Raw genomic sequence first — 26,613 nt, 5'->3', positions numbered from 1 at the left:
TTTTGGCCAAAAATGCTATATTTACCAACACATTCACATATCATTACAAAACATGGTATGATTCAACCCCATGCCCTGAAAGTACTCAAAAACTTGTAGAGCAGCGCCACCTTTTGGCCAAAAGTGCTTGGCCCCTTTATTGCTGCTTGCAGCTATATTTATTATTATTATTAATGGGGTTTGCTTTAGGCAAAGTCCATTCTTACTATTGTGGTTTATTATTCTGTCTTCTTCTTCTTCTTCTTCTTCCGTACACTTTTTCGGCGCGTAACCTTTAACGCGTTATAGCGCCAAGTGTGAAATTCGTAGAAATATGGGATTCGCAACATCTGTAGGGGCTTGCAGCCTACATGAGAACATACCCCGAAAAGGGGTATAAGTTGTACCCCTGGGGTGCTAGGACGTCCCAAAGGGGTCCCCATTGACTTTACATTGCCCATTGACTCCCATTCATTTCTTGACTCACATGTCAATCACATTACATAGCAGTGTCATAGACTTAGGGGTTGGCTTATTTGACTAAGGCAACCAATCAGCATCTCAATATGATTTTGAAGCTCACAAGCCACGCCCCCCCAAACCATTTGAAGACCCTTAATAACTGCCCCATTGACTTAACATGGGGTGGGACGTCCCATTGCACATCCCATTGACTTCCATTATAAAGGTCACACATCTATAACATTACATAGGAGTGTCAAAGAGAAATGGGGGTGGGCTCATTTGACATAGGCAACCAATCAGCATCACTATATGATAATAAAGCTCACAAGCCACGCCCCCAAATTGGTCCCATAGACTTCTATTATAATAAGGCTAAATGCATATCTTTGCATAGCAGTGTCATACAGACTTGGGGGAAGGCTCATTTGACTCTGACAACCAATCAGCTTTTCAATATGATAATGAAGCTCTTAAGCCACGCCCCCAAATCCATTTAAATACCCTTAATAACTGTTCCATTCACTGCCATTTTAACTGGTCTACATGCATATCTTTGCATAACAGTGTCCTATAGACTTAGGGGTTGGCTCATTGGACTCAGACAACCAATGAGCTTTTCAATATGATAATGAAGCTCACAAGCCACGCCCCCAAACTGGTCCCATAGACTGCCATTGTAACTGGTCTACATGCATATCTTTGCTTAGCAGTGTCCTATTGACTTGGGGGTTGGCTCATCTGACTAAGACAACCAATGAGCATCTCAATATGATAATGAAGCTCACAAGCCACGCCCCCAAACTGGTCCCATAGACTGCCACTATAACTGGCCTACATGCATATCTTTACATAGCAACAAAACAGAGTACCCTAGCAACCAATCATCAACAGCTATATCTCAGCATCGGAACATCGTAGAGACTTGGTGATTGGCTCGTTTAACTCATGCTAGCAAACAAAACTTCCTATATGCTACACATGCTAGCAGTGACTAGCTACATGCTAATATTGACTAGCCAAGTACTGTAACTTGCTAGAAATGCTTACTAAGTATAATTATTTCATCAGGCATGTATGTTAGGCTTGCCTAGTAACCACCTAGGGTACCCTAGCAACTGCCTAGCAACCACCCAAATTACCCTAGCAACCGCCTAGCAACCACCTAGCAACCGCCTAGTAACGTCTTAGTAAGGGCCTAGCGACCACTCAGGACACCCTAGCAACCGCCTAGCAACGCCTTAGCAACCACTCAGAACACCCTAGCAACCACCTAGCAACCACTCAGGACACCCTAGCAACCGCCTAGCAACGCCTTAGCAACCACTCAGAATACCCTAGCAACCACCAAGCAACACCTTAGCAACCACTTAGGACACCCTAGCAACCGCCTAGCAACACCTTAGCAACCACCTAGCAACCAATCAGAACACCCTAGCAACCACCTAGCAACACCTTAGCAACCACCCAGCAACCACTCAGGACACCCTAGCAACCGCCTAGCAACGCCTTAGCAACCACTTAGAATACCCTAGCAACCACCTAGCAACACCTTAGCAACCACTTAGGACACCTTAGCAACCGCCTAGCAACACGCTAGCAACCACTCAGGACACCCTAGCAACTGCCTAGCAACACCTTAGCAACCACCTAGCAACCACTTAGGACACCTTAGCAACCACCTAGCAACACCTTAGCAACCACCTAGCAACCACTCAGGACACCCTAGCAACCGCCTAGCAACACCTTAGCAACCACCTAGCAGCCACTCAGAACACCCTAGCAACCATTCAGAACACCCTAGCAACCAAAACAAATACATTGTACCCCATCGATTTGCCACGCAAACCCCATTCACATTTCCTTTAGGAAATGTACAATTCTAGTTATTATTATTATTATTATTATTATTATTATTATTATAAGTGAAAATGTGCACTTTAATTGTGACACCCACAGACATATAACTCAGAGTAAGACTTTTTCACACAGTACATAGCCTCATTCGAGTTGTCAAGTTTTGTAAAAATCTATTGAATTCATATATCTATTTTAAAAAAAAAAACATTGTCTAAAGTTATACATTATGGGCTTACATTATAGCGAGAAATAACAGATGAATTAGTGTTGTGCCAAGAATTGCACCCCTGCTGTAAATCACACCCCCTCTTAAATGGGCATATATTAACTTCCATGAATGTAGCCCTTACAGAAGATATATATTTAAATAAATAATCTATTTAATTTAAAGACAATACTGGGCTGCGTTTCCCAAAGCCACCATCAGCTAACTAATGTTGCTAGTTCCACCGTTACAAACATAGTTTGTTGATTTTCTGTTTCCCCAAATCCATCGCTCCAACAAACATTTGCAAACTGCTTCGCAAACTTGAGCACTTGAAACTTCACCTCCGGAGCTGTAGTTAGAAACATAGTTCCTGGCTGTGTTCTATTCCCACTTATCCCCCCTATGCCCTATTCATTAAGAACATTCTAACATTCAAAGTTGGAATTATTAAAAAAAGCATTAAGGTCATGCCTTTTAGGTGTAATTTGCTTTCAAACTATTTTTACAGTTCAGTTTTAGCGATCTTCATGTGTACAATTGCGCTCCCTTCTCAGTGCACTTTGAACACATTGATGTTAATTTGAACACAGCAACATGGCGAAAGCTATAGGTGACCTATTATTCAAAAGCGGAATTTAGGTTACGTCTCCAAAGCTTGTGAAAACAAGAAGCATACATTAATTCTTTTAATTTATAGTTATTTATTAAATATCTGTACTCTATATGACATGGGCCTGTTGGTTAGAACTTTCTGCAGTGGTTTACATGTGTCAAATTGTAAAAGTAGACTTTTTAAAAAAATAAATAAACATCATCCTACTTAATAATAATAATAATAATCATCATCATCATTAATATTATTATTAAAGTATGATTTTTCCGTTCTAATAAATAATAAATATTACATTTCAATTAAATAATAAATTGCCTTATTTATTTATTTATTTATTTATTTATTTATTTATTTATTTATTTATTTATTTATATGATTTATATGATATTAGAATAGTGTTAACTTTTGTAAGTGATATGTTTTAGAATAGAATATGTATTGTACAACTTCTCAATAATATTAGTAAAGCAAACACAGGCCCTATATGTGCCATTTACATAAATTTCAGCTATATTTAAGATATGGAAAGCGAGTGCATGTTTTTACCAAATCTAATATTGGATTTATATATATATATATATTTTTTTTTAAATGAGTGTTTGTGTAAAACAATATAATTTGCACAGAGAAATTAAGAAGTTACTCCACACCGTTTAGTGCATCATTATGGACGTTTTACGTTATAACTGACGTAGTTCAAGCAATGGATCTGCAACAAAGAAACGACTGTAGGGGTTTTGGGAAACACTTGTCACTACATAGTTCTTTTCCCAACCAATGCATCATACTCATAGACTGTAAAATATATGGACGTAGTATCCGTGACGTCACCCATAGGTTTCTAAAGAGCACAAAAGAAGCCACAAGTAGGCGCGGCCAACCATCGCCATTTTGTTCGCGTGTCATCACACCCACGGCGGGATACCAAACAAGGGCAAAGAGGCGGAGAGTGAGCGGAGCTACAGACGCATGCTGCATTTTGCTTGGACCTGGTTCAGACACACTTTACTTTGGGAGAACGCTTAATACTTTATCACCTGTGACTCGTTTGTATTCTGACCACTTGTGCTTGGCTGTACACTATATCAATAAAGTGTTTAGACTTTTAAAAACACTGCTGTAATACATTGAGCCACTAAACATTGTTCTTATGACGTTTTTCAACAGGAGGAAAACGCGAATTACTTACAAACACTTCAGATATATTCTGTGTTAGTAAATGCAAGACTATTGATAAAATCCAGCATAACACTGTATGCCAACGCTTCAGATGACTGTTCTAGAGCCTACAGCTAATCAATACGTCAGATTCTGGAGTGCATTACAGCTCTAAATATAAATATAAACGATAAATGATCTTAAATAAAATAAATACATGTATAAAGATGGTATATAAGTATATAACTTTACTCACATGGGAAACGGAGGCCACGTGAATGGTTTGTGAGCAAAATTAAGTGCACTCATCATGACATTCCATTAAATAAATGTAGGAAACAAGTCCAAAAGGCAGTTGACTGTGTAAAGCCACATAAAACAACACAGAAATATGATAAATATGGCGAGTTCAGTGGCTAATCTGCAGGATTTAGCTGAGGTGACTTGAAGGCGACCAGCGAGACCTAGCTGTCACTCAAGTGGCCACTCCCTTAATTATGCAAACTTAATATAACTTAATATAAAGGAAACGGATGAGTTATAAAAAAATTCACCCCCCTCACAGTTGTCATGAAGGGTGATATTAGCTGTATTAACTAAAATCTTTTTTTGTACCAGGCTGTAAACACCTTTTTTTCTGCTGTAAAGTTGGCCATTCTAACAGTGGGCTCAACTGAAATTTGCTCTGTTTTGGAGCCAGGAGCGGCCAGGACTAGCGGAACTTCGGATGAATTGCAGTTTTAGTTACTTCCGTATTGGCTTCCTGAGGGAGAGTGGGAGGTTGCCGCTTGATCGTACTATGATAGTTCAGCCACGAGTTATGTCGTTGTTTGGTTTGGTGGTTTAGTTGAAGACTGCAACAATGTTTTGTTTTTCATTTATTTAAACCCACCAAAATGCCTAATTTTAGTAACGGGCTCATTACATCAGTATATTTGTATTTTTCATTTATTTGTAAACCTAGTTTTAAAATGCTTCTTGTTCTTGCTTGATCCATCAAAATAATCATATTAGTCTATGTTTTAATCAAATAGTTTTGATTTATTTATTTATTATTTATTTATTTTTTTAAATATAGACTAAGAATGTCAATGAAAGTCTATGAAGGGGGTGTGTGCATTTTACCGCAGGGGTACATTTCTCGTCACACCACCGGGACTGCAGTCAGATCATGAAGCAGATCAAAGTTGACCTTCCTTTCCAGGTGTCAGTGCAGAAATGAACAAAACAACAGGCCTAATACAAAATATTATAAGAAAACAATATGGAAAAATTATCTGACAATAACTTTGGTCAGTTTTCCTAACAGATAAACTGTGATATTTCAGCATGCTTTCACTTTCGTATTAGACATTAAATGCATATTTACCGGTAGAAACGACATCCCACCCTGCTCATAATTCTCTCTTCGTATAGCTATATATAGGTCTTTAACGCAATCATAAAACACTGGGATATAACCTGGTTCGTTAATTTGTTGCATTATTTTGTGTTCTCAATACAATCAATCCACTCTATCGAGCCGAGACTACCTCATTCAGATGATTTCGGACTAATTGATTTGGTGCGGACACGAGCGCAATTGCTTGATTCACATAAAGTATACCAGATGAACCTCGCTTACTTGGCAAACAAGACAGGTTCTGAAACAAACATCTGGATGTGAAAGCACCCTGTATTTGCACGCAATTGACAAACAATCGCAGCCAAATTGAACTTTAGTAAGAAGGCAGCACTGGCCCAATCGCACACTGGCCCCAGGCCAGAGGGCAGTCCTTATTGTCGAGCCCTGTATCATTTTTGATTATGCAATGTGTATTTATATGCTAAAGTTTGCCGGAATTACGTTTGCGAATATCAGGATGCTGTGTACTTTATGAAATCAATAAAATCGGTCCAGATTTTGCATCACGCTGCTTTACATAACCAAGGCAACACCATTATTTCTGCAGTTCTATTGACCTTATTGTTCGCGTACGAGCGGGCGCAGCCAATTGAATCTCTTTGGCTTGAGACTTCCGGTCTCATTCACTTCCATTCATTTTTAGACATTAAAAACAGCTCATTACACTATTGATGTTGCAAACTGACATTTTCTTTTTATATTATTCTGCTTTGTCTGTATCGCCGTGAACACACTTGTTTGTAGAGCGAGTAGTTTGTCTGTTTTTTGCTGTTTATTATTCCTAGTCATTTCTCCCAATCGAACAGTCAAAAAAATGAGTGCACGTTTAGAAAAAAAGTCAATAGGTGCCAACCTGCTGAATTAGTTAGATTGCATAGATTTTTTATTGAGTATATGAATAATGTTTAATGTTTGGATTAGTTTCTCACACTAATATTTAGTAAATATACTGTAAGTTTAAATCTCGCCAGTGTTTCCGCTTAAACCTAAAGTGGCTAAAAGGTCTTAAAATGTATAGAAAGAGTCTTAAAAAAGGGCTTAAAAGGTATTAAATTTCACTCTCCACAGCCATATCACCCTGCAGCCCAAGACCGGTTACTCACTGAAGCTAAGCAGGGCTGAGCCTGGTCAGTACCTGGATGGGAGACCACTAGGGAACACTAGGTTGCTGTTGGAAGTGGTGTTAGTGAGGCCAGCAGGGGGCGCTCAACCTGTGGTCTGCGTGAGTCCTAATGCCCCAGTAAAAGTGAAGGGGACACTATACTGTCAGTGGGCGCCGTCTTTTGGATGAGACGTTAAACCAATGTCCTGACTCTCTGTGGTCATTAAAAATCCCATGGCACTTCTCGTGAAAGAGCAGGGGTGTAACCCCGGTGTCCTGGCCAAAGTCCCTCTATCGGCCCTTACGATCATGGCCTCCCAATCATCCCCATCCACCGAATTGGCTCTATCACTGTCTCTCCACTCCACCAATAGCTGGTGTGTGGTGAGCGCACTGGCGCCGTTGTCCTGTGGCTGCCGTCGCATCATCCAAGTGGATGCTGCACACTGGTGGTGGTGTGGAGAGACCCCCCTCATGATTGTGAAGCGCTTTGGGTGTATGACTATACACATTAAATGCGCTATATAAATGCACATAACATTACATTACTCTCTGATTCCTGTGTACACTCTGCAGGAACGATGTCAATATGTTAAGAGAAATGTTATCATACAGATAGCGACGGTTGGCCCCTTAATTTGCACTCTTCAGAAACTAAACTTTACGCTGCTTTTGCACGTCTACTTTTGAAGCATCCTCGTATAGCATATAGATCATTAAAATAGAGCCCTAAGTGCGTGTGTGTGTTTGTGTGTGTGGTCTGCTAGGAGTCTCAGAAGGCCTTGCTGTGTGTCATAAGGGTTTACAGTGATCTTCTGTCTTTTTGCTTTATTAAGACACTTTCAGCTTCAGTCTCTGAGGATAAACCAGCCACAGATACCTGTTATTGACCATTACTCCCAAACACACACACACATACACACACACACACACACACATACACACACACACACACACACACACGCACAAATCTCAGTGTGAGAACAAGAACTTTTATGAAGTTTTCTCTTGTACATAGTAGATAGTGAACTGTATAAATGTAAATGCTGATATAATAACGCCAAAGGTTAAGGTAGCGCAAACCATTTGAGGACACCGATTGCAACAAACCATTCAAGTTCAAAAACTAATCCTAATGAGTGCTGCGAACTCAATCCATTTGAGTAAATGAAGCAATCGGAGCACAGTAAAAGCCAATAAATGAAGAGAACTCAAACCAACTGAGTACTGTAAAACCCAATAAGTTAAGGCAACTCAAACCGTTTGAGAAAACTGATTGCTACAAACCATTTGAGTTAAAAAAACGAATCTTTATGAGTACCGTGAACTTACTCTATTTAAGTTAAAGTAATGAGGTATTTAATTAACTCATTACCTTCAACACCGAGTTCAAAACTCTTTTTAAAGGAGTAGATTTAACTTTCAGTCAATTTCGAGTTAACTACACTCATTTCATTTGATTAAGTTGACTGTTGGGTTTTACAGTGTACTGACCTCTCTGACCATACGCAAACATCATTCATTTCAGGGGAAGACAGGTCAGTCGAGAGGTAGCAGAAGACAAATATAAGAAATAAGATACATTGGGAGGAAAAGGAGGTAAAAACGCCCCTCCCAGACTGTCCTAAAAGTAGGCCAGTGTGAGATCAGGGGAAACAAGCCTCAGCAACAAGCACATAAACATAGACATAACAGGGTATGCCATCCGGTCAAGAGACCAAAGCTAGATTCCAAGAGTGGAAACTCTTTTAAAGAAATTAATTTTCTCCACAAAGACATATAGATTTTTTGCCAATAACTGAAAGCCGCTCTGGAGGTAGTTAAGTAAATGTACTTTATATTGTTGAACCCATCTATTTCCATTAGTTTAATTAATCTGAAAAGCAATTGTATTTAATTGCATGATTCATGCCGAATATATTGTTTTCATGGATAAAACCAACAACCCTAAATGAACACTTCTATAATTCTCTGCCATCTTTAATTTGATTGTGTCATTTGCAGTGTCTTATGGGATTTTAGATTTTTCATCATTAGAATTTAAGTCTTGTATCTGTTGTTTCATAAACTTTTCTTTGTTTCAAATCAAAGTTTGTGTTTTGATTTTCCTCATAGCTGGTTGGTTTACCCCTTTAATTGCCCCACCAACAAAAAATAAATAAATAAATAAATAAATAAATAAATAAATAAATAAATAAATAAATAATAAATTAAATTAATTTCATTTCTTAACTCCTAATATCGCTATTTTTTTTCAGCGCATTTTTTTTTAACACATCCCATAAGTTCTAAAATATGAACCATTTGGTAGAGGTTGATATGTCGGTTTATGGTAAAAGTACTGGAATTAATACATATACCATGAACAATCTGAAAATATTAAGTGTAAGACCAATTTATTTAAGAAAAATAATCATTATTTTCACGTATCATATATCATTATATTCATAATAAAACATTTTTAAATACTAGATCATCTTTATTTTTTGAAGTATGCCATAAAATATTTCAGATTCTCATTTAACATTTTCTTGTTTGTTTGTTTGTTTGTTTTGCAATAAAACAAAATCAAGTGTTGTAATCCAACAGGAATATGTTTGTTTGATTTTTCTTTTTTTGTGAACCAACAGTGCTGTGTGTGTAAACCATTATTTAAAACAGTCATTATTTAAATGACTTTAACAGGCATTATTTAAAACTAAAAAATGTGGTCAACCATTTGGTATAGCAGGCAGTTTAAGGGTTAAGTCATGGCTTTTTAACACTTTAACCAAGATTTTTCTTTTTAAGCTGCTATAAAAATGCATTGATATAATATTTTATATTGTTCTCTGATTTTTAAACAGGCTTAGGCAAGTGCACATATTCTCTAGAAACTCTTTTACAGGTTAATTTTGCAGTTTAGGAAGCGGCCCTAACATGACATGACTGATTTTGACCATATATGGAAGGGTTATGAATATTAATGAGCTTTGTTTTGATATGATTCATGTAGAACAATGCAAAATGTGCAAGTCTGCATGAACTGGAAGCTGTGACCTTTTTTTTCATATTATGACACAGTTCCTAGAGAACTGGAATATCAAATGAGAAAACAGTGGGCGTGGCTTGTTTTTTTTCTACGTGGAGCTGATTAGATGTAGTAAAGTAGGCATTTCATTTGGAAAGATGGGAGGTTTTGGGGAGTTATTACAACCCAACATACCTCTCAGACCTCCTCCTCCTCACTAATTCTGTTTGTTGTCAAAGTGGCCGACAGTTGGAGGGGTGTGGTTAAGTATGTTAGCCACGCCCAATACATCAGACAGACTTAATCTGTGTATTTAACTGAAAACAAACAGGAAGTGCAACAAGGGCAAACCTTTTTTTTTCTTACTGACATGAACAGGTGAATTGTTCACCACAAAACTAGCAATGTGAGCATACTAAATAAATATTAGTTTTGATTTCATGTGTACTTTAAACTTTTAATATAATTAAATAATTTAATATTCAGCAGTTTACATGTGTCTGTTGCCTCATTACAAACACACGCGTCAAAGGTCACCATATAGACGGTAAACTATAACAAAAGATACAGTTAAACTGAACTTATGTCTCTTCAATACATTTAGAATCCATCTTTCCTGCATGATGCTCCATGCATATGGTTGCATTGCCTAAGAGCTATTGTTTTCAAAATAAAAGTCCCACACACCGTAACACGTTATTAATGGTCCATTTGAGTATAAGTAGACTGTCTGCTTAATATCTGTTGATACTGTTTCTTCAACAGACATTTTGACTGACTATAAGGAACGTTGCAAGTACATGTCAACTTACACTAACCCTAACCCAGACATGTCCAAACTCGGTCCTGGAGGGTCGGTGTCCTGCAAAGTTTAGTTCCAACCACAGTCAGACACACCTGGGTTAGCTAATCAAGCTCTTACTAGGCTTTCTAGAAACATCCTTGCAGGTGTGTTGAGGCAAGGTTGGACTTTTTTTTGTTGGGCATCCGCTGCGTAAAAAAAAACTTGCTGGATAAGTTGGCGGTTCATTCCGCTATGGCGACCCCGGATTAATAAAGGGACTAAGCCGACAAGAAAATGAATGAATGAATGAATGAAGTGATGACAACAATTTTTTTAAGGTTACTTTAACTTAATTTAAAACGTTAATCAAGTTTCAGCTATTTTTTAGGTTATACAAAGTTTAATTTAATATTTTTCTAGTTAGTTTTACTGATATATGTTGAGGTGACTTGAAAAAGTTAATTTGATTCAACTTAAAAATGAAAAATCCACAATGTTTTTGCATAAAAATGTGGAAACAATAGTATTTGAGGTTCACCATGTGTTTTTTTACATTTACTGAACTTTTATTATTTAGCTACGTCTAGAAATATCCTGATTTTGATTATATAAATCCTTATGGAAGAAATGAATAAGGAAAAATACCAGGCCACTCTAAAGCACTCGCTTAGCATCTGTTGTGATCATGTAGGTCAGTATGTGAGGTCAGAAAACACAGAGAAAGTGTGAGCTGCTAGATGTTTGTGACAAAAAGCCGCTGTTGTAGAGTGTGGACAGACTCGCTGTTTGTTTTGCCAAATTTATTCGCTCACAAATGAGGTGTAAAAAGGACACGGCGGAGCTCTGAAGCACGCCGAATGAAGACTAATAACCTGCATCGCTGGACAGAGCTGCTGTAAATTGGCCTGCCTCTCTGTGCTGTGGGATAGAAGGGAATGATGGGAAATCCTCCACCTGAATCAGCTGTATTATTGTACTGGTTTGTTGCCGACTCTCGGCCAAATAATCAGGGTTCTCATTTATAAACATGTCATACAAATGTGTTGTGGATTCCACTATATTCGCATCAACTTTGACTGGCATTGGCTTTTAACCTTTATGTGGGTGGGATTGACCTCATTACTACTGGTGATGTCATCAGGCTTATTAGCTATGCAAAGTGATTGGCTGATAGTGAAAATTCACTGACTATTAGAAAAACTACTGATAATTTGCTATGCGTTTTTGACCATCATCTGACTGAATAATGCGCAGGTTAGTGTATACTCCAGCTCTCTTTGTTTCTGTCAGCTTTACGTTTTTGATGGTTTGATGGCAACTTGTGACTGAATAATCTGCAGGTTAGTGTATACTCCATCAGCAGTTTATGTTTCTGTCAGCTTTTTTTAAATATTTGGCATCATCTTGTGAGTAAATAATGCACAGCTTAGTGTGTGTGTGTGTGTGTGTGTGTGTGTGTGTGTATATATATATATATATATATATATATATATATATATATATATATATATATATATATATATATATATATATATATATATATATATATATATATATATATATATACAGAGTTGAAGTCAGAATTATTTACAGTTTATTTTTCCCCCAATTTCTGTTTTACGGAGAGACGATTTTTAAACATAATAGTTTTAATAACTCATTTCTAATAACTGATTTATTTTATCTTTGCCATGATGACAGTAAATAATATTTGACTAGATATTTTTCAAGACACTTCTATACAGCTTAAACTTACATTTAAAGGCTTAAATAGGTTAATTATGTTAACTAGGCAGGTTAGGGTAATTAGGCAAGTTATTGTATAAAGATGGTTTGTTCTGTAGACTAACAAAAAATATATAGCTTAAATTTAAATGTGTGTCTGTATATATATATATATATATATATATATATATATATATATATATATATATATATATATATATATATATATATATATATATATATATTCAATTCACCTTTATTTGTATAGCGCTTTTACGTTGTAGATTGTGTCAAAGCAGCTTCACATAAAAGATCATAGTAAATTGAAAGTGTTAGTTCAGTTTTCAGTGTTTAAGTTCATTTCAGTTTAGCTCAGTTCAGTGTGGTTTTATAAGCTACTGAGAGTCCAAACACTGAAGAGCAAATCCATCGATGTGCAGCTCTACAGGCCCCAAACCATGCAACCCAGTGGCGAGGAAAAAACTTCACCAATTGGCAAAAGTGAAGAAATAAAAAATCTCGAGAGAAACCAGGCTTAGTTGTGCGCGACCATTTCTCCTATGGCCAAACGTCTTGTGCAGAGCTGCAGTCTAGGCGCTGGAGAATGCTGGACCTCAGCCAAGATTTGTCTGTCCCTGGAGCGTCACAGTCTCATGCTCTTCACTCCTTCATGACCACAACAGCAGCTGCTCAGGATATGGCCTGGTCCAGGATAATGGAAACCTTGGGATCATCTCGTCTCTGTTCTTGGATCGCATCAGTGGCGCTGCGTAGTCTGAGGGCCTCGGGATGAGTATCCCCAGGAGGAAATAGAGAATAAAGAGAATAATTAGCGTAGCTGCTGTTCATAGTGTATATATCAGATGCAGAAACATGAGTGGAGCACATCTACTGTACTGCTAAGTAATGCATTGAGTATATGCTTTACTAAAAATATAGGTCTTTAATCTAGTTTTGAATTGGGAGAGTGTTTGAGCCTCGGACAATATCAGGAAGGCTATTCCAGAGTTTAGGAGCCATAAATGAGAAGGCTCAACCTCCTTCACTCGACTTTGCTGTTCGAGGAACTACGAGAAGCCTTGAGTTTTGGGATCTTAAAGGGCCATGAAACCCCCTCGTTTCAGCAGGGTGTTTTCATACCTCTACTTTGGAAAAAGTCAGAAAAGTGGGTGTGTCCAGCTCTGTTTAGGGGGGAGTGTCGGAGGAACTAAAGTGTGATGGTGTGGGAGTGTGTATTTGGGCACGCGCGAGTTTTAGTCAAAATACACATACACATGAGAAAGTGATGGTATTTAACCTACATGGACATCTGTAGTCGAATTATTTTCCAAATTATTAAATGTTGGACTTTAACTGCAGTTTGGCTCTTTCATTCAGGGAATTCATTCATGCCTCTCGCGACAAACGAGATATTTGATTCGAGGAACTGCTCTAAGCATGTATTTTTCATGCAATGTTTGATACCGCACGGCGAATGAGAGAAAAAAAAACTCAGCATTTCCCGTAAACTTAGATGCACACGGCAGGTAGTGTCAGAAAGCCGCGTGTGTTATTCCGGTCACAAAATGCGGTGCTATGTTTGCACTCAGTGCAATAGTTAACTTAATTCGATACGAACAAACTGAATAAACAAAGAGCACTGGTCGCTCACTTACCAAATCTGTAGAGACAGGACAATCACCAGCAACTAGAGCCGCGTCTTTATAAAGAGGAGACTACAAGCGAATCCGGATCTCTGCGTTTGCAGATGAGAACAGCTCTCAGGTAAACAATGTTCCTCCTTAGACACGTAAGTTATTGTTGTCGAGCGTTGCGTACACTGTTAATCCACACGTGATCCAGATGAGCTCTCACAGAGAGAAAATGAAAACAAAACTTAACGGCAGCAAACTATAAAAGCAACACTTCACGCTTGTTTTGCCAATACAACGTGGCGTCTCTGTGGTGTAAACACGGTGACACTAATGAATATTAATGAAGTTGCACAATAGAGCGCGCTGATTGGTGTGAACCAAGCCTTACTCATGCATTAATTCATCACACTGTAAGACGTAATAAGACTCACTCTGGCACAGACGTCCAGTCTGCACGCTGGAATACACGCTATTATGTCATGACCGTGACGCAGCTTCAAAAATTCGTTTCAAACAGGAAGTACGAATTTGCTTGAAATAACGCAAAAACAACCAATTTACACTTTTTAGTGAAATATAGGTGTCCTAATAGTGTTTTTAACAGTGTGGGACACATATACGACTGTCAACAGCTCAAAAAATGTGTTTTGGTGTTTCCTGACCCTTTAAAGAGCGGGTTGGATTGTAGCGAGACTGAAGGTTGGTTAGATAAACAGAAGCTAGATTATTTAAAGCTTTATATGTATGAAGCAATATTTTAAATTCAATACAAAACTTAAAATATAGTAAATATTTTTAAAAGGTAGGGTTTCTATCTTAAAAAGTTTGTGTTTTTCTGCCAATGTTGCTTATCTTATTTTTCTTATTTTTCTAAAATAATTAAGCAGATGGATTTTCAAATGCTTTACATAATTAACTTATAATTAAATCTATATATTTGTTACATATTTCAAAAAATATATATATAAAAATGGTCACATAAAACATATTTGGATGCATATTAAATGCATTTTTGAAAAAAAATATTAAGATGTACGTAATAAGACATAATAAGGAGTCTTAAGACCATGCTGCTTTTAAACTCAGTGTTGCTCTGTCTTTTTGCATAGCTCTAAAATACAGTAAAATGTGTTCATGAATTTGTAGGTTAGTTTGTGTGCTTTTGCAGACTGGATATGATCTTTACATTTAATAATTTATATATTTTTTTATATTTTATTTTTGCAGTCAAAATTTTTTAAATTCTCATCTGCTCACCAAGGGTACATTTATGCGCATTAAAATGCAGCAAAAACAGTACTATTGTGCGGTATTATTACAGTTCAAGATAACTATCTGCCATGAGAATATATTTAAAAGTGTGAGGAAAAGCATCATTTTCAGCGTCATTACTCCAGTCATCATCTCACATGAAACTTCAGAAATCTTTCTAAATGTTCTGCAATATTATTCATTTTTCTGTCTGCACTGTCACTTTTGATCAGCTTAATGCCTCTCTTCTGAATATTTGTCAAAAATAAATGCATTTATGGTGTTTTTCCACTATGCAAACAACGATTAACTTCATGTTGATAAGAGCGTATGATTCATTACGTTGTAAATGAAGGATCAAGTCATGCAAATTGCATTGTGGGATATTTCAGTTGCAGTGTGCTGTGGTTTTATATTTCACATTATATTAGATGTAATGTTTGCTTTGTGTACGCAGTAATTATACAGTATGATATTATGCATCTTTGATTTCTGCGGTTTTGAATTGAGTGTGTTCTGAACTGATCTGAGAGCAGCAGCAAAATTGCAAACTCAACAGAGAGACCGGAAAAAAGTTTATGTTATGATTTCTGCAGGAAAAAAAAAGAAATAAATATTTGAGCCAAATATGGTAATGAGTAGAGAGGATGATTTTTTTTTTCTTACATCATCGGTTTAATACTTGAATTGGTTATTTAGTATATACAGTTACAAGACAAAATTATTATCTCTCATGTAAATGTTTTTTGTTTGTTTGTTTGTTTGTTTGTTTGTTTGTTTGTGTAACGAAGTGGCTGACACAGAGGGATCCATTTGCAGTATTTTTATTAAACACAGTTTAATAAACAATAGCACACAGATGTTGTGCGTGCGCAAACTCACATCAAACATAGTAATATGTAGTCATTGGGCTGGCGGCTGGTAAACACAGGATGAGTACCAGGCATGGGTCAGAGGCAGTCGGCTAGTATCAGAGTCGATAAGCAGGCTAGAGTTCAAAGGCAGGCGGCAGGCAGGACTGGGTCAGTAAACGAAGCAAGATCACAATGGGAAAGCAGGCAAGGATGAGAACGCTCAGTGGTGTTAGCCGGGGCAAAACAAGACTTCGCAATGAAGCAGCGTGTGTGTGCTGCTAATATGTGTGTGGAGGGTGATTGCTGGATGCGTGTCAGGTGTGTCTGCAATCAGTGTAAGTGGATGACGTAATGTCAATAGTCCGGTGATGATGACCTCTGCTGGCCAGCGAGGGGAATGACTGGGACCGAGTCGGTGACAGTTTGTTTATTTATTTATTTATTTATTTATTTATTTATTTATTTATTTATTTATTTAATTATTTATTTATTTATTTATTCAATTAAAACCAGTTTAAGGTCAATATTAGCCCCATTCACATAGTGATAACGATAAATATCTGGAAAATTTCCGGAACCATGAGCCATGAACAGAGGGTGGACATTTTTACAATAACACTGAAAGCTTTTCATTGCTTAGTTTCTCCATCCTTTAGAGGATTAAGAAATGTTGGAATGAAAAGAACAACTCTAGGCTTCATAGGAAAGCTTGTAGCTTGACAAACAGCTCAGCTTAAACTCCAGCGAGCCGCGAGTGTTCATGAGCAGACGTGTGTTAACATTAGTAACCTGTCAGGGAAATCAAAGCTCTCAGTCAAAACATGGTAAGGAGACTGATTTCCTTTTCTCTGTGTGCTGTGGCCTGGAGTCCTGGAGTTAGCGGCGTCTACAACGCACAGTCGGTTCATTAGTAATGATCAAGAGTGTCTGTAATCATCCCTGAGATGTGATCCCTGTTTTTTCGTGGCCTATTTAAAGTTTAGGACGGCTGTATTCCCTGATCGGCCCATCAGAGGAAGATGAAAACAGCACATTGGCAGCCTCAAGCTGCATTGTTCACACTGAGCTCTACATGGGAAGTAGGGCTGTGCGATTTGATGGCTTAATGCACAGCTGTTTGGAATACTCGCTTTGATGGGTCATTCCAAGGTATTTTATTTCCAGATAACAACCGCTAAATAACATTGACTCATCTGGGAATTTTTTTTGACTGCCACTGAAACCGTTCACATTCATATCACTCGCATTCATTTGTATTTGTTTGTCTTTCAGGCCATATATTTTTCAGTATTTGGTGTCATCTTGTAATAATGGACAGGTTAGTGTATACTCCATTCAACTGGTTTGATTTTTTGACTGTTTGGCGCAATCTTGTGACTGAATAATGTGCAGGTTAGTGTACACTCCATCAGCTGTTTTTGTTTCTGTCAGCTTTGCATTTTTGACTGGTGGGCACCATCTTGTGACTGAATAATGCACAGGACAGCGCGTACTCCATCAGCTGTTTTCGTTTCTGTCAGCGTTGTGTTTTTGACTCTTTGGCCTCATCTTGTGCCTGAATAATATGCAGGTTCAGGGCTCAAAATTAACTTTTTTACTTGGTAGCACCGATGCTCATAACTTCAAATATTTAGGAGCACCAGAAAAAAATTAGGAGCGCCACCAGAAATTTTGTATTTTAAGGGATTTATTGTATTTTTAAAACAACATCAATTAGGACTAAAACAAAAAAAAAAGAAACAACTAATCTTACTAATGCTGAGAGGACTTTGATATTTGTTTGCAATAATTCCAAAATGTGTGTCTAATATTTATAGAATAATATTAATGATGAAAAAGACAATATTAGTAACCAGGGCTTTACATTAACACCCCCCAACCCGCCAAATGCAGATAGATTTCAGCTTTGGCGGGTTAGACAGCCGCTCCCACTAGCTGCTTTGGCACGTTGGAAATAATTTTTATATTGTAGTTTTCTTAAAGCAGGGTTCGACAATAAGGATGGACCAATGTGCGCACAAATGTGATCTTAGAATCGAGAAGCAGCACGACTGACAAAAATAACTGCGTTGACGCGAGCAATAGCAGGTGAATACCTTATGAGAGGATGATGTGATGTCGCGCGCAACAGGTGATGTGATGCACGCAACTTAAAAAGTGTTTACTTGCGCGAAACAACCGTGTGTAGAGGAAGCGCAACTGGTGCGATCGGTTCTCTTTGAAATAGACTAAACAAAAAGCGATGCTCGTGTACCCACTGTCCTGCTGCTTTCAAGAGCTCAAGATCGAAAAAAACCCCAAAACAATATATATATATATATATATATATATATATATATATATATATATATATATATATATATATATATATATATATATATATATATATATATATATATATATATATTCTTTTGTAAGCAGCAGCAGCAGTCACCGCTTTCGTTTTAATTAAATCTCAGGCACATGATCATCCTTTCATTATCACTCATGGTATGTTTTTACCTGCTTTCTTTTGCTTACAGTTATTTTTGTTAATATAGTTTAATTATCATCCTTTACAATAACAATGCTTTAACAGGAGAATAACGTGTAGAATTATGTGTAGTAACTGCTGATCTGGGAACTTTAGCCTGGACAGATTACTGTGCATATTTTAGATACATGACAATAGATCTTTATAAATGTCAATTAAAAAAAAAAAAAAAAAAGTTTTGTTGAATTTAAAAGTGCATGTATGCTGCTATATATTTGCATTTGAAATGTGTGGCTAAAAAAAATATTATTTCTTTATGGTGTGGTCAGAGATACATTTAGTAAAATTTTGAGCCCTAAAAAAGTCATGTGAAATAAAAAACAATTGCAATGCAACAAAACCCATTTGCTAATGCACAGTGAGCAAGCTCACAAACAGTGAAATGAATAAGGAGGCATGTGGACATCACAACATCTAAATCAAGTCAATTTAGCATGTCAAAGTCACATTTATTCATATAAAATATATTTTCCAAACAACAAAATTGTGGCTGGTGAAAATGGCAAGTGGCTAGTGATGTTGCAGTGGCTGGTGATCAAAAAAGTTAATGTCAAGCCCTGATAGTAACAATGAAATACATTTCTCATCATCGTGCTGTCCTGAATGTGCTTGAATGTAAATTATCTGCTGTGAAAAGTCTGTTACCTTATGAAAAATAAAATTACGGTTTGCATCAAACAAAAATGAAGTATTTTATTAAGAAGTATTGTATTAAGAAATATGTATTTTGTACTGCTGTTTTTTATGTGCATGTCAATTTAATAAATAATATTTCTGCTACAAAACAAGCGAAAGATTATAATAAATCGTTCAATTCAAAGTTGTAGGCTGCAAAACAGTCAGTAACTAAATAGAAACATCAGACACATCTCAAGAAAGAACAGACAAAAGAAAGTAAGAAAAATCTCACTTCTGCCACTCTTTAAAAGTTTTGGTTTCAGTTTATGTCACAATTTAAATGTTCAATCTCAGCTGATTTGCAATTTGAGCTGAGCGATGACCACTGGCGCTATACCGCTCTTTGTTATAAGCCGTAGTTTCAGTGTAAACTTAGTAAAAGCCAGCTTCTTTGGCAATGATATGTACAGTATTAGATTTTACATTTAGCAGACATTTGCGCTGAGCATGCAGTGAATGCAACGCATCGAGATTCGGGCGCTTTCTCCGAAAACACTCGATTGATCTTGGCTAGCAGATCAACATTCACCATGTCATGATCGATCTCATCTGCGCCTCAACTTTTGGTGGGGTTTGCAAACCTGTGTGCTTTTCATTCTTCAGCCGTTTGCATTTTCCGCAGTCATAAAAGTTCCCTTTTATCTAACAGCGGAATACCTTGAGTGATTCACAGCTAATATGAACCAATATAGTGGCAGGGAAGAGCGATTCAGCACGTTTTTAGAAAAAATCATAATCATAACAGGTTGCACTACAACCATTATATGCAGTGCTCCCAAATATAATATGAGGTCGCATAGAATAATTTTCGGGCGCATATGCGACCAAAATGGTCGCAATTTCGAGCCCTGAGGTTAGTATATTCTCCATCAGCTGTTTTTGTTTCTTTCGGCTTTTCATTTTGGAGTGGACTGTTGGAGTCAGATTGAATATTGTGCAGGTTAGTGTATACTCCATCAGCTGTTTTCGTTTCAGTCAGTGTTGAGTTTTTGACTGTTTGGCACCATCTTGTGACTGAATATTGTGCAGGATATTGTATACTCCATCAGCTGTTTTCATTTCTGCATTTTTAACTGTTTGGCACCATCTTGTGTTTAAGTAGTACATAGATTAATATAAACTCTAGCTGTTTTTGTTTTCTGTCAGCTTTGCATTTTTGACTGTTTGGCGCCATCTTGTGACTGAATATTGTGCAGGATATTATATACTCCCATCAGCTGTTTTCGTTTCTGTTAGCATTGCATTTTTAACTGTTTGGCTCCAACTTGTGATTAAGTAGTACATAGATTAGTGTATACTCCATTCGCCATTTTTGTTTCTGTCAGCTTTGCATTTCTAACTGTTAGGAGCCATCTTGTGACTAAATATTGTACAGGATATTGTATACTCCATAAGCGGTTTTACGTTCCTGTCAGCGTTGCGTTTTTAACTGTTTGGCACCTTCTTGTGATTAAGTAATACATAGATTAGTGTATACTCCATCAGCTGTTTTCGTTTCTGTCAGCTTTGCATTTTTGACTGTTTGGCGCCATCTTTTGACTGAATTTTGTGCGGGATATTGGATACTCCATCAGCTTATTTCATTTCTGTCAGTGTTTAGTTTTTGACTGTTTGCCGCCATCTTGTGAGTGAATATTGTGCAGGATATTGTATACTCCATCAGCTGTTTTCGTTTATGTCAGCATTACATTTTTAACTGTTTGACACCATCTTGTGATTAAGTAGTATGTAGATTAGTGTATACTCCATCAGCTGTTTTCGTTTCTGTCAGCTTTGCATTTTTGACCGTTTGACACCATCTTTTAACTGAATATTGTGCGGGATATTGTATACTCCATCAGCTGTTTTCGTTTCTGTCAGGGTTGAGTTTTTGACTGTTTGGCTCCGTCTTGTGATAGAGTAATGCACAGGTTAGTGCAGAGGCGGACTGGCCACCAGAACCCGGTGGCTAATTGTTTCATTTTGGCAGCATAAACCTTTAGATAGGCCTGAACAAAAATGTTTCTGGCTTTTAAGAGTTCTGTGAAGTAAAACAGCCGATTATAGTGTTTGTGCATTATAAATACACTTACTGTGTTTACTATGTTCTGAGCTTCTTGTTTTGGTTTTCTTAGATATATCAAGATAAGTCTGCAAGGGTCTCTCTCATCCTCTAGAACACACTATATAAACTCTATAAAGAAGGCAGAAACTAAACTTTTTTTTGCACTGCAACTGATGATCAACAGTAAAACATAAATTACTAATTGTATCTCTTCTGAAATAGGGAAAACCAGCAAAAATCAATAATGCATGTTTATATAGTGTCATGGCTTTGCAGTACAAAAATGTCATCATAATAGAAGTCAATGGGGCAAAAACAGCCACTAACATAACAAAAGGTTAGTCGATATGCTCAGTGTATTGCTGAGTTTTGGAAAATTCTCAAAGCATTTCCTTAAAATATGTGTCAAAAAAAGATTTGCCACCAAAACTCATTCTATTTTTTGAAACGCAGATAAGGTTGTGGCCAAATTAATCCTCAAAATCCCCCCCAGAGTGGATGAAACACCCCCAACAGCACACAAGGGTTAATGTGTGCTTTTATGTTCGCAGGGTAATCAGGAGGGCAGTAATCCAGCGGACGCGATGGCCCAGACGTACACCACGCAGTACGCTCATCCCTCACAGAACGGCATCCCGGCTGAGTTCACTGCACTCCCCTCACAAGACTACACAGGACAGAGCCGCGTCCCGGACCATGGCCTGACGCTCTACACACCTGCACAGACTCACAGCGACCTGAACAACACAGACAGCCAAACTACAGCCATCAGCACTGGCTCCAACACAGCGCCGGTGCGTCTCTCACACACACACAAACACACACATGCAGATTAGTAAGTCAGAAATGTGAGATGTAAAAACAATTGAATTACTTATTATATAACTGAATGCTGTAAAAAAAAAAAAAAAAAAAAACAATTTAGAGAATTTTATTTTTAATTCCTATGAAAATGACAGAATTTTGGGTGAAAAAGTATTCAGTAATATAAATATACATTCTCAGATTAGCAAGTATACATTTACCTTTTTTTGTGGCAGAACACACAATGTGTTAGTGTTGGGCAGTAGCGCCGCTACAAGTAGGGACGCTACTAGCTTAACTACATTTCTCAGTAGCTTGGCCGTAGCGTCGCTACTTTCTAAATCAAATAGCTTTTCAGTAGTGAAGCTATTTTATTAGTCAAGTAGCGCAGTAACGTCCACACAAACTACATTTACAGATCGCGGATCAATAAGTTACGGCACCGACATTGTGAGCTGTGAGGCCAAGTGTGCCGCAAGCCTGCGTTTGAGTGAAGGTCTCGGCCGTTAGATCGCCCCCTGGGGGCTGGCTGCAGTACAAGTCATAAAGCCCGCCTTCTCCGTGTTAATGAAGGAGACTTGAGCCCAAATAAAAAAAATTATTACACTTGCAATAAAATGTCCCGAAAGATGGTTCTGGTGGATTAAGGCACTGGTTATTGTGCTGAAATAGGTGCAGATCTTCATTTTTGTAAACAGTTTGTTTTTAGCAGTAATTTAATGCTGGGCGTGTCATCGTGATTGACAGCTGTGATTGACAGTTTCTCAAAGCAGCGCGTCTGATCTTCGGCAGGAGACTGAAGTGTTATTATTCGATTTCTGTGTTATTTTACCATGACAAAATGAGTTCAGCAGTAAACTACAGTTTCTGACATACATGATCCTGGTGGAACACTGTTTATTCGCTAAGGTCAGGGCTTTTTTCGGGCTTTATTAGTTTGCTGATACACGCCTAACCACCCAGATAGCAAAACACAGTTCCGGCTAGATTCTCGCCTGCCGGAGACTTATCTCTTAGAGCTCAGACTGACTACCTCTGCTGGACCTACTCCGGATGCCTGGACTCACTACCCGATTCCAGCCCGAGTCAATCGAGCCAGATGCGGCGGCCGAGCGAGCCGGCGCTGCCGCATGCGAGCCGGAATCAGCCCGCGACGCCGCGAGTAGGTTATTCGCTGCGGTCCAGAGCTGGCGCGATTGAATATATAAAACCCTCATATTTGTTAACGTTATTACATCCATTTGTGTTGATATGACAGCAAACGCATGCTGAGAAGTTCGGGGGGCGTGGTTGATTTTACATAAAGCGTTCGGTTGGAAGCTCGACTCCGCTCATTTTCGCGGCTCCTCCTCTGGCTCCATCAGACAGTCCTTCTGCACATGTCAAGGCTCCAATTTCAGCAGTCTTTTGCGACAGTTTGTGCCCGTCAAGCAGGCGTTTTGCCCTCAAGGCGTTCAATGGGAAAAAGGGCTGTCGCGTCGTCCATATTTTTTTACAGTCATTGTGTGAGGCCGGTGTGTAGGCGGTGATAGTAAATCCATATGATGGCTAGAATGAGGAATTCTTCTTCTTCCTGTTTTACGGTGTTCGACCACATACTTTTTGGTGCGTTACTGCCACGCCTGGTTGGCGATGTCACAAACCGAAACTTGCTTGATGGAAAGATGACTGAAGGAGAGGAGTTATTTCTGAAGCAGGATTCCTCAAAATTGTCAGATAGAACCTTATAATTCTAAGGTGGCGATGTGGGTAATTTTAGAATCGTGCATTCGCTTTGCATTTTAAAAACTTTATACGATTTTTTTTTAAAACAAAGATGTATGTGTTTAAGGACATTTGAATATTGATACTGAGGTATCTGGCCTGAGATTAGCACCTTGAGCTAAAACACAATAGTGGAAAATGTCAACTCCGTTGTTTTCAACTGTTTATGCCTGAAAAACGCTTAAGTAATTTTAAAACCGTATGGGTTTTCTCCTTCATCATCAGCTTTCGCTGGTTGGGATTCAATGCATTCTTGGATACATGCGCTTCGCAAGTACACATCCAGGAATTTTATCTGTACTTGGCAAGATGGGAACTTTGACTTGGAAACGTGCTTCGGCAACGATTGATGACGCAAGGACACAAGAACGCAAGTACAGACAAGAACGCATATTGAGAAACAGGCACTCTCAACTCTGTTACTGTTAAGTCTGTTCTGATTTCTGAAAATTGAACAATACGCTACACTAATTACTAAATTAAATTACATTTAAATTAAATTACTAATTAAATTAGTAACAAAATCAAATGATTCCTGTTACATTTAGGCTACTGTTTTACACTAATACAATTGAGTTTATATATTGTTCCACTTTAATAAACAATTAATAGAAAATACTTGAAATGTAGACGCAATTTTGTAACGAGTGAAGCATAAATAACACAAATTTTCCATCAGATTTCACTCTTCTCACAATTGAAACATCACTTGACTCCGCCGAATAAACCTGTACATCCCGAACGGCCCGGAGAGTGAAAATATTCAGATGACGGGCTGATTATGAAGCCGTGGAGGCGGCGGTGGCAATAAGACGGCGTGTTTTGGGAGTACATGCTCTCCTCTGTCCAAAATAATGAGGCGAGAGGGAGCGTTTGACACCGCCGTAACGATCTGTCACACTCGCTGCTGTTATAATGACATAATCACTGTCATGTTGAGGCTCCTGCAGTATTACTAGCTCTCGCTCGCCGACGGAGTGACACCCAAATAAGTGCAGTGTCTGTTTGCATCATGCGCTCCAGACGTTAATTGATGTTACTGCACTTGAATACTCGTCTGAATGCCAGTGCTGGCTAATATCCGCACCGTTTATTCAGCGCAAGCTAATATCCGCGCAGTTTATTTAGCGGATGCTAAATTCATTAGTTTTCAAGGCAGAAAGAAGCATAGAGGTTTAGATGTGGGCTGTTTTTTTACTGCTGTAATGGTCTTTTGGATGTCTTCCTTCTCTTTTTTTTTCTTCCTCTGAGCCTGTTTTCTTTATGTCTTCAGAGGAGCCTGTACATGGTGTAGCATGAATAATTTAGCGTAGCAGAAAGGTGGACACGCTCGCTAGTTAATCTCGTCGGGGCCGGAAGGATTTCCTCTTGCTCTTTTATGCCATTTTTTGTGGATGATAAACGGCTCACTGACACTCACAGCCCGTTTCGAAAACTTAATAATTGATTATTGTTCGGATATGGAATGTGTGTTATTAAACGATCTTCGTTGGCCATTATGGCGACTCCAGAAATAAATAAAATGCAAATTAAAAAACACACACGCACATAAATAAAGCCTTGGTATATAAACTAATAAATTGTTCTCATATAGAGTGTGTATCATTGTATTCATTGGCCATAAATAACACACACAGTGGGGGAAGTAAGTAAATTTTTCTCAGAAAACATATTTCTAAAGGTGCTATTGACTCGAAACTTTGACTACTTACTTACTTACTTATGCCCTCCACCCCTTCCGGGGCATGGGCCGCCAAAGGTAGATCTCCAGAGGTTCCTGTCCTGGGCCATTCTTTCTACTTGTCCCCAGGTGTAACCCATCCTTGTGATGTCTGCGTCGCCAGGTGTTTCTTGGACGGCCTCTCTCCTGTTTCCTTTGGGGGTTCCATCTGAGAGCCTGTCTGGTCATGCTAGTTGGTGGTTTGCTAAGGGTGTGCCCTATCCAACCCCATCTATGCTTCCAGATTTCTGTTTCTACGGGAGGTTGACAGGTCCTTCTCCATAGGTCGGTGTTACTGATCGTGTCAGGCCAGCGAATGTGCAGAATCTTTCTGAGACAGGTGATGATGAATTGAATAGTTGGATTCATCAACACAAACTTTGACTAGATGTTGATAACAACCAAAGAAATGCATATATGAAAATAATCTTATACAAACAAATAACAAATCTAATTAGTTTACAGATTAAGTTACGTTTTGAACACATGAAGAAAGAGAGGAGTAGAAAGGCAGTGAAAGCCCAGACAGCAGCTGAAATCTCTTAGTAGTTCTACCCTTACTCAGTGTAAATGAATGTCAGCTGCTTCAGTCCAGCATCTACTGTACATTCGCAGGATGATGAAGATCAGAGCGGACATTTCAGCAAGACAATAATCCAAAACACAGCCAAAGAGACTCTCAAATGCTTTTAGAGAAAGAAAATCAAGCAGTAGAATGGCCCAGCCAATCACCTGAGCTGGATCCAATAGAAAAAAATAAATGAATAAATAAAGGTCAGATTTGATAAACGAGACCCACAGAACCATCAAGATTTTGACACTCTGATGAAGTCTGTGAGAAACTCATGAGCAATGCATGAGACTTAATTCGCCACATTAGAGTTGTCTTCAAGTTGCCATGTATACATATACACATGCATTAAGCCTTGGTTTATAAACACACACATTTTATAATTTACATATTTCAATCATTTCAATGGTAGTAACATTTTTATATTCTTTGTTTATTTTCTTTTAAGAAGATT

General features: G+C 38.0%; 1 protein-coding gene across 34 annotated transcripts in view; it reads left to right on the top strand.

The window, feature by feature from the left end:
• The window catches only part of rbfox3b (RNA binding fox-1 homolog 3b), a 584,742-nt gene that overhangs the window by 474,735 nt on the left and 83,394 nt on the right, over positions 1-26,613 (top strand). For all 34 annotated transcript variants that reach the window (XM_073944090.1, XM_073944087.1, XM_073944077.1 and 31 more), the window contains one exon: positions 21,852-22,094. In XM_073944090.1, the coding sequence (XP_073800191.1) occupies positions 21,885-22,094 (210 nt within the window). In that variant the 5' untranslated portion in view covers positions 21,852-21,884. The remainder of the gene's footprint in view (positions 1-21,851; positions 22,095-26,613) is intronic.

The sequence above is a fragment of the Danio rerio genome, chromosome 3, assembly GCF_049306965.1.
Source record: "Danio rerio strain Tuebingen ecotype United States chromosome 3, GRCz12tu, whole genome shotgun sequence".
Taxonomy (NCBI): Eukaryota; Metazoa; Chordata; class Actinopteri; order Cypriniformes; family Danionidae; genus Danio; species Danio rerio.
The sequence above is the reverse complement of the archived record's forward strand: the minus strand, read 5'-3'. Positions and strand labels throughout refer to the sequence as shown.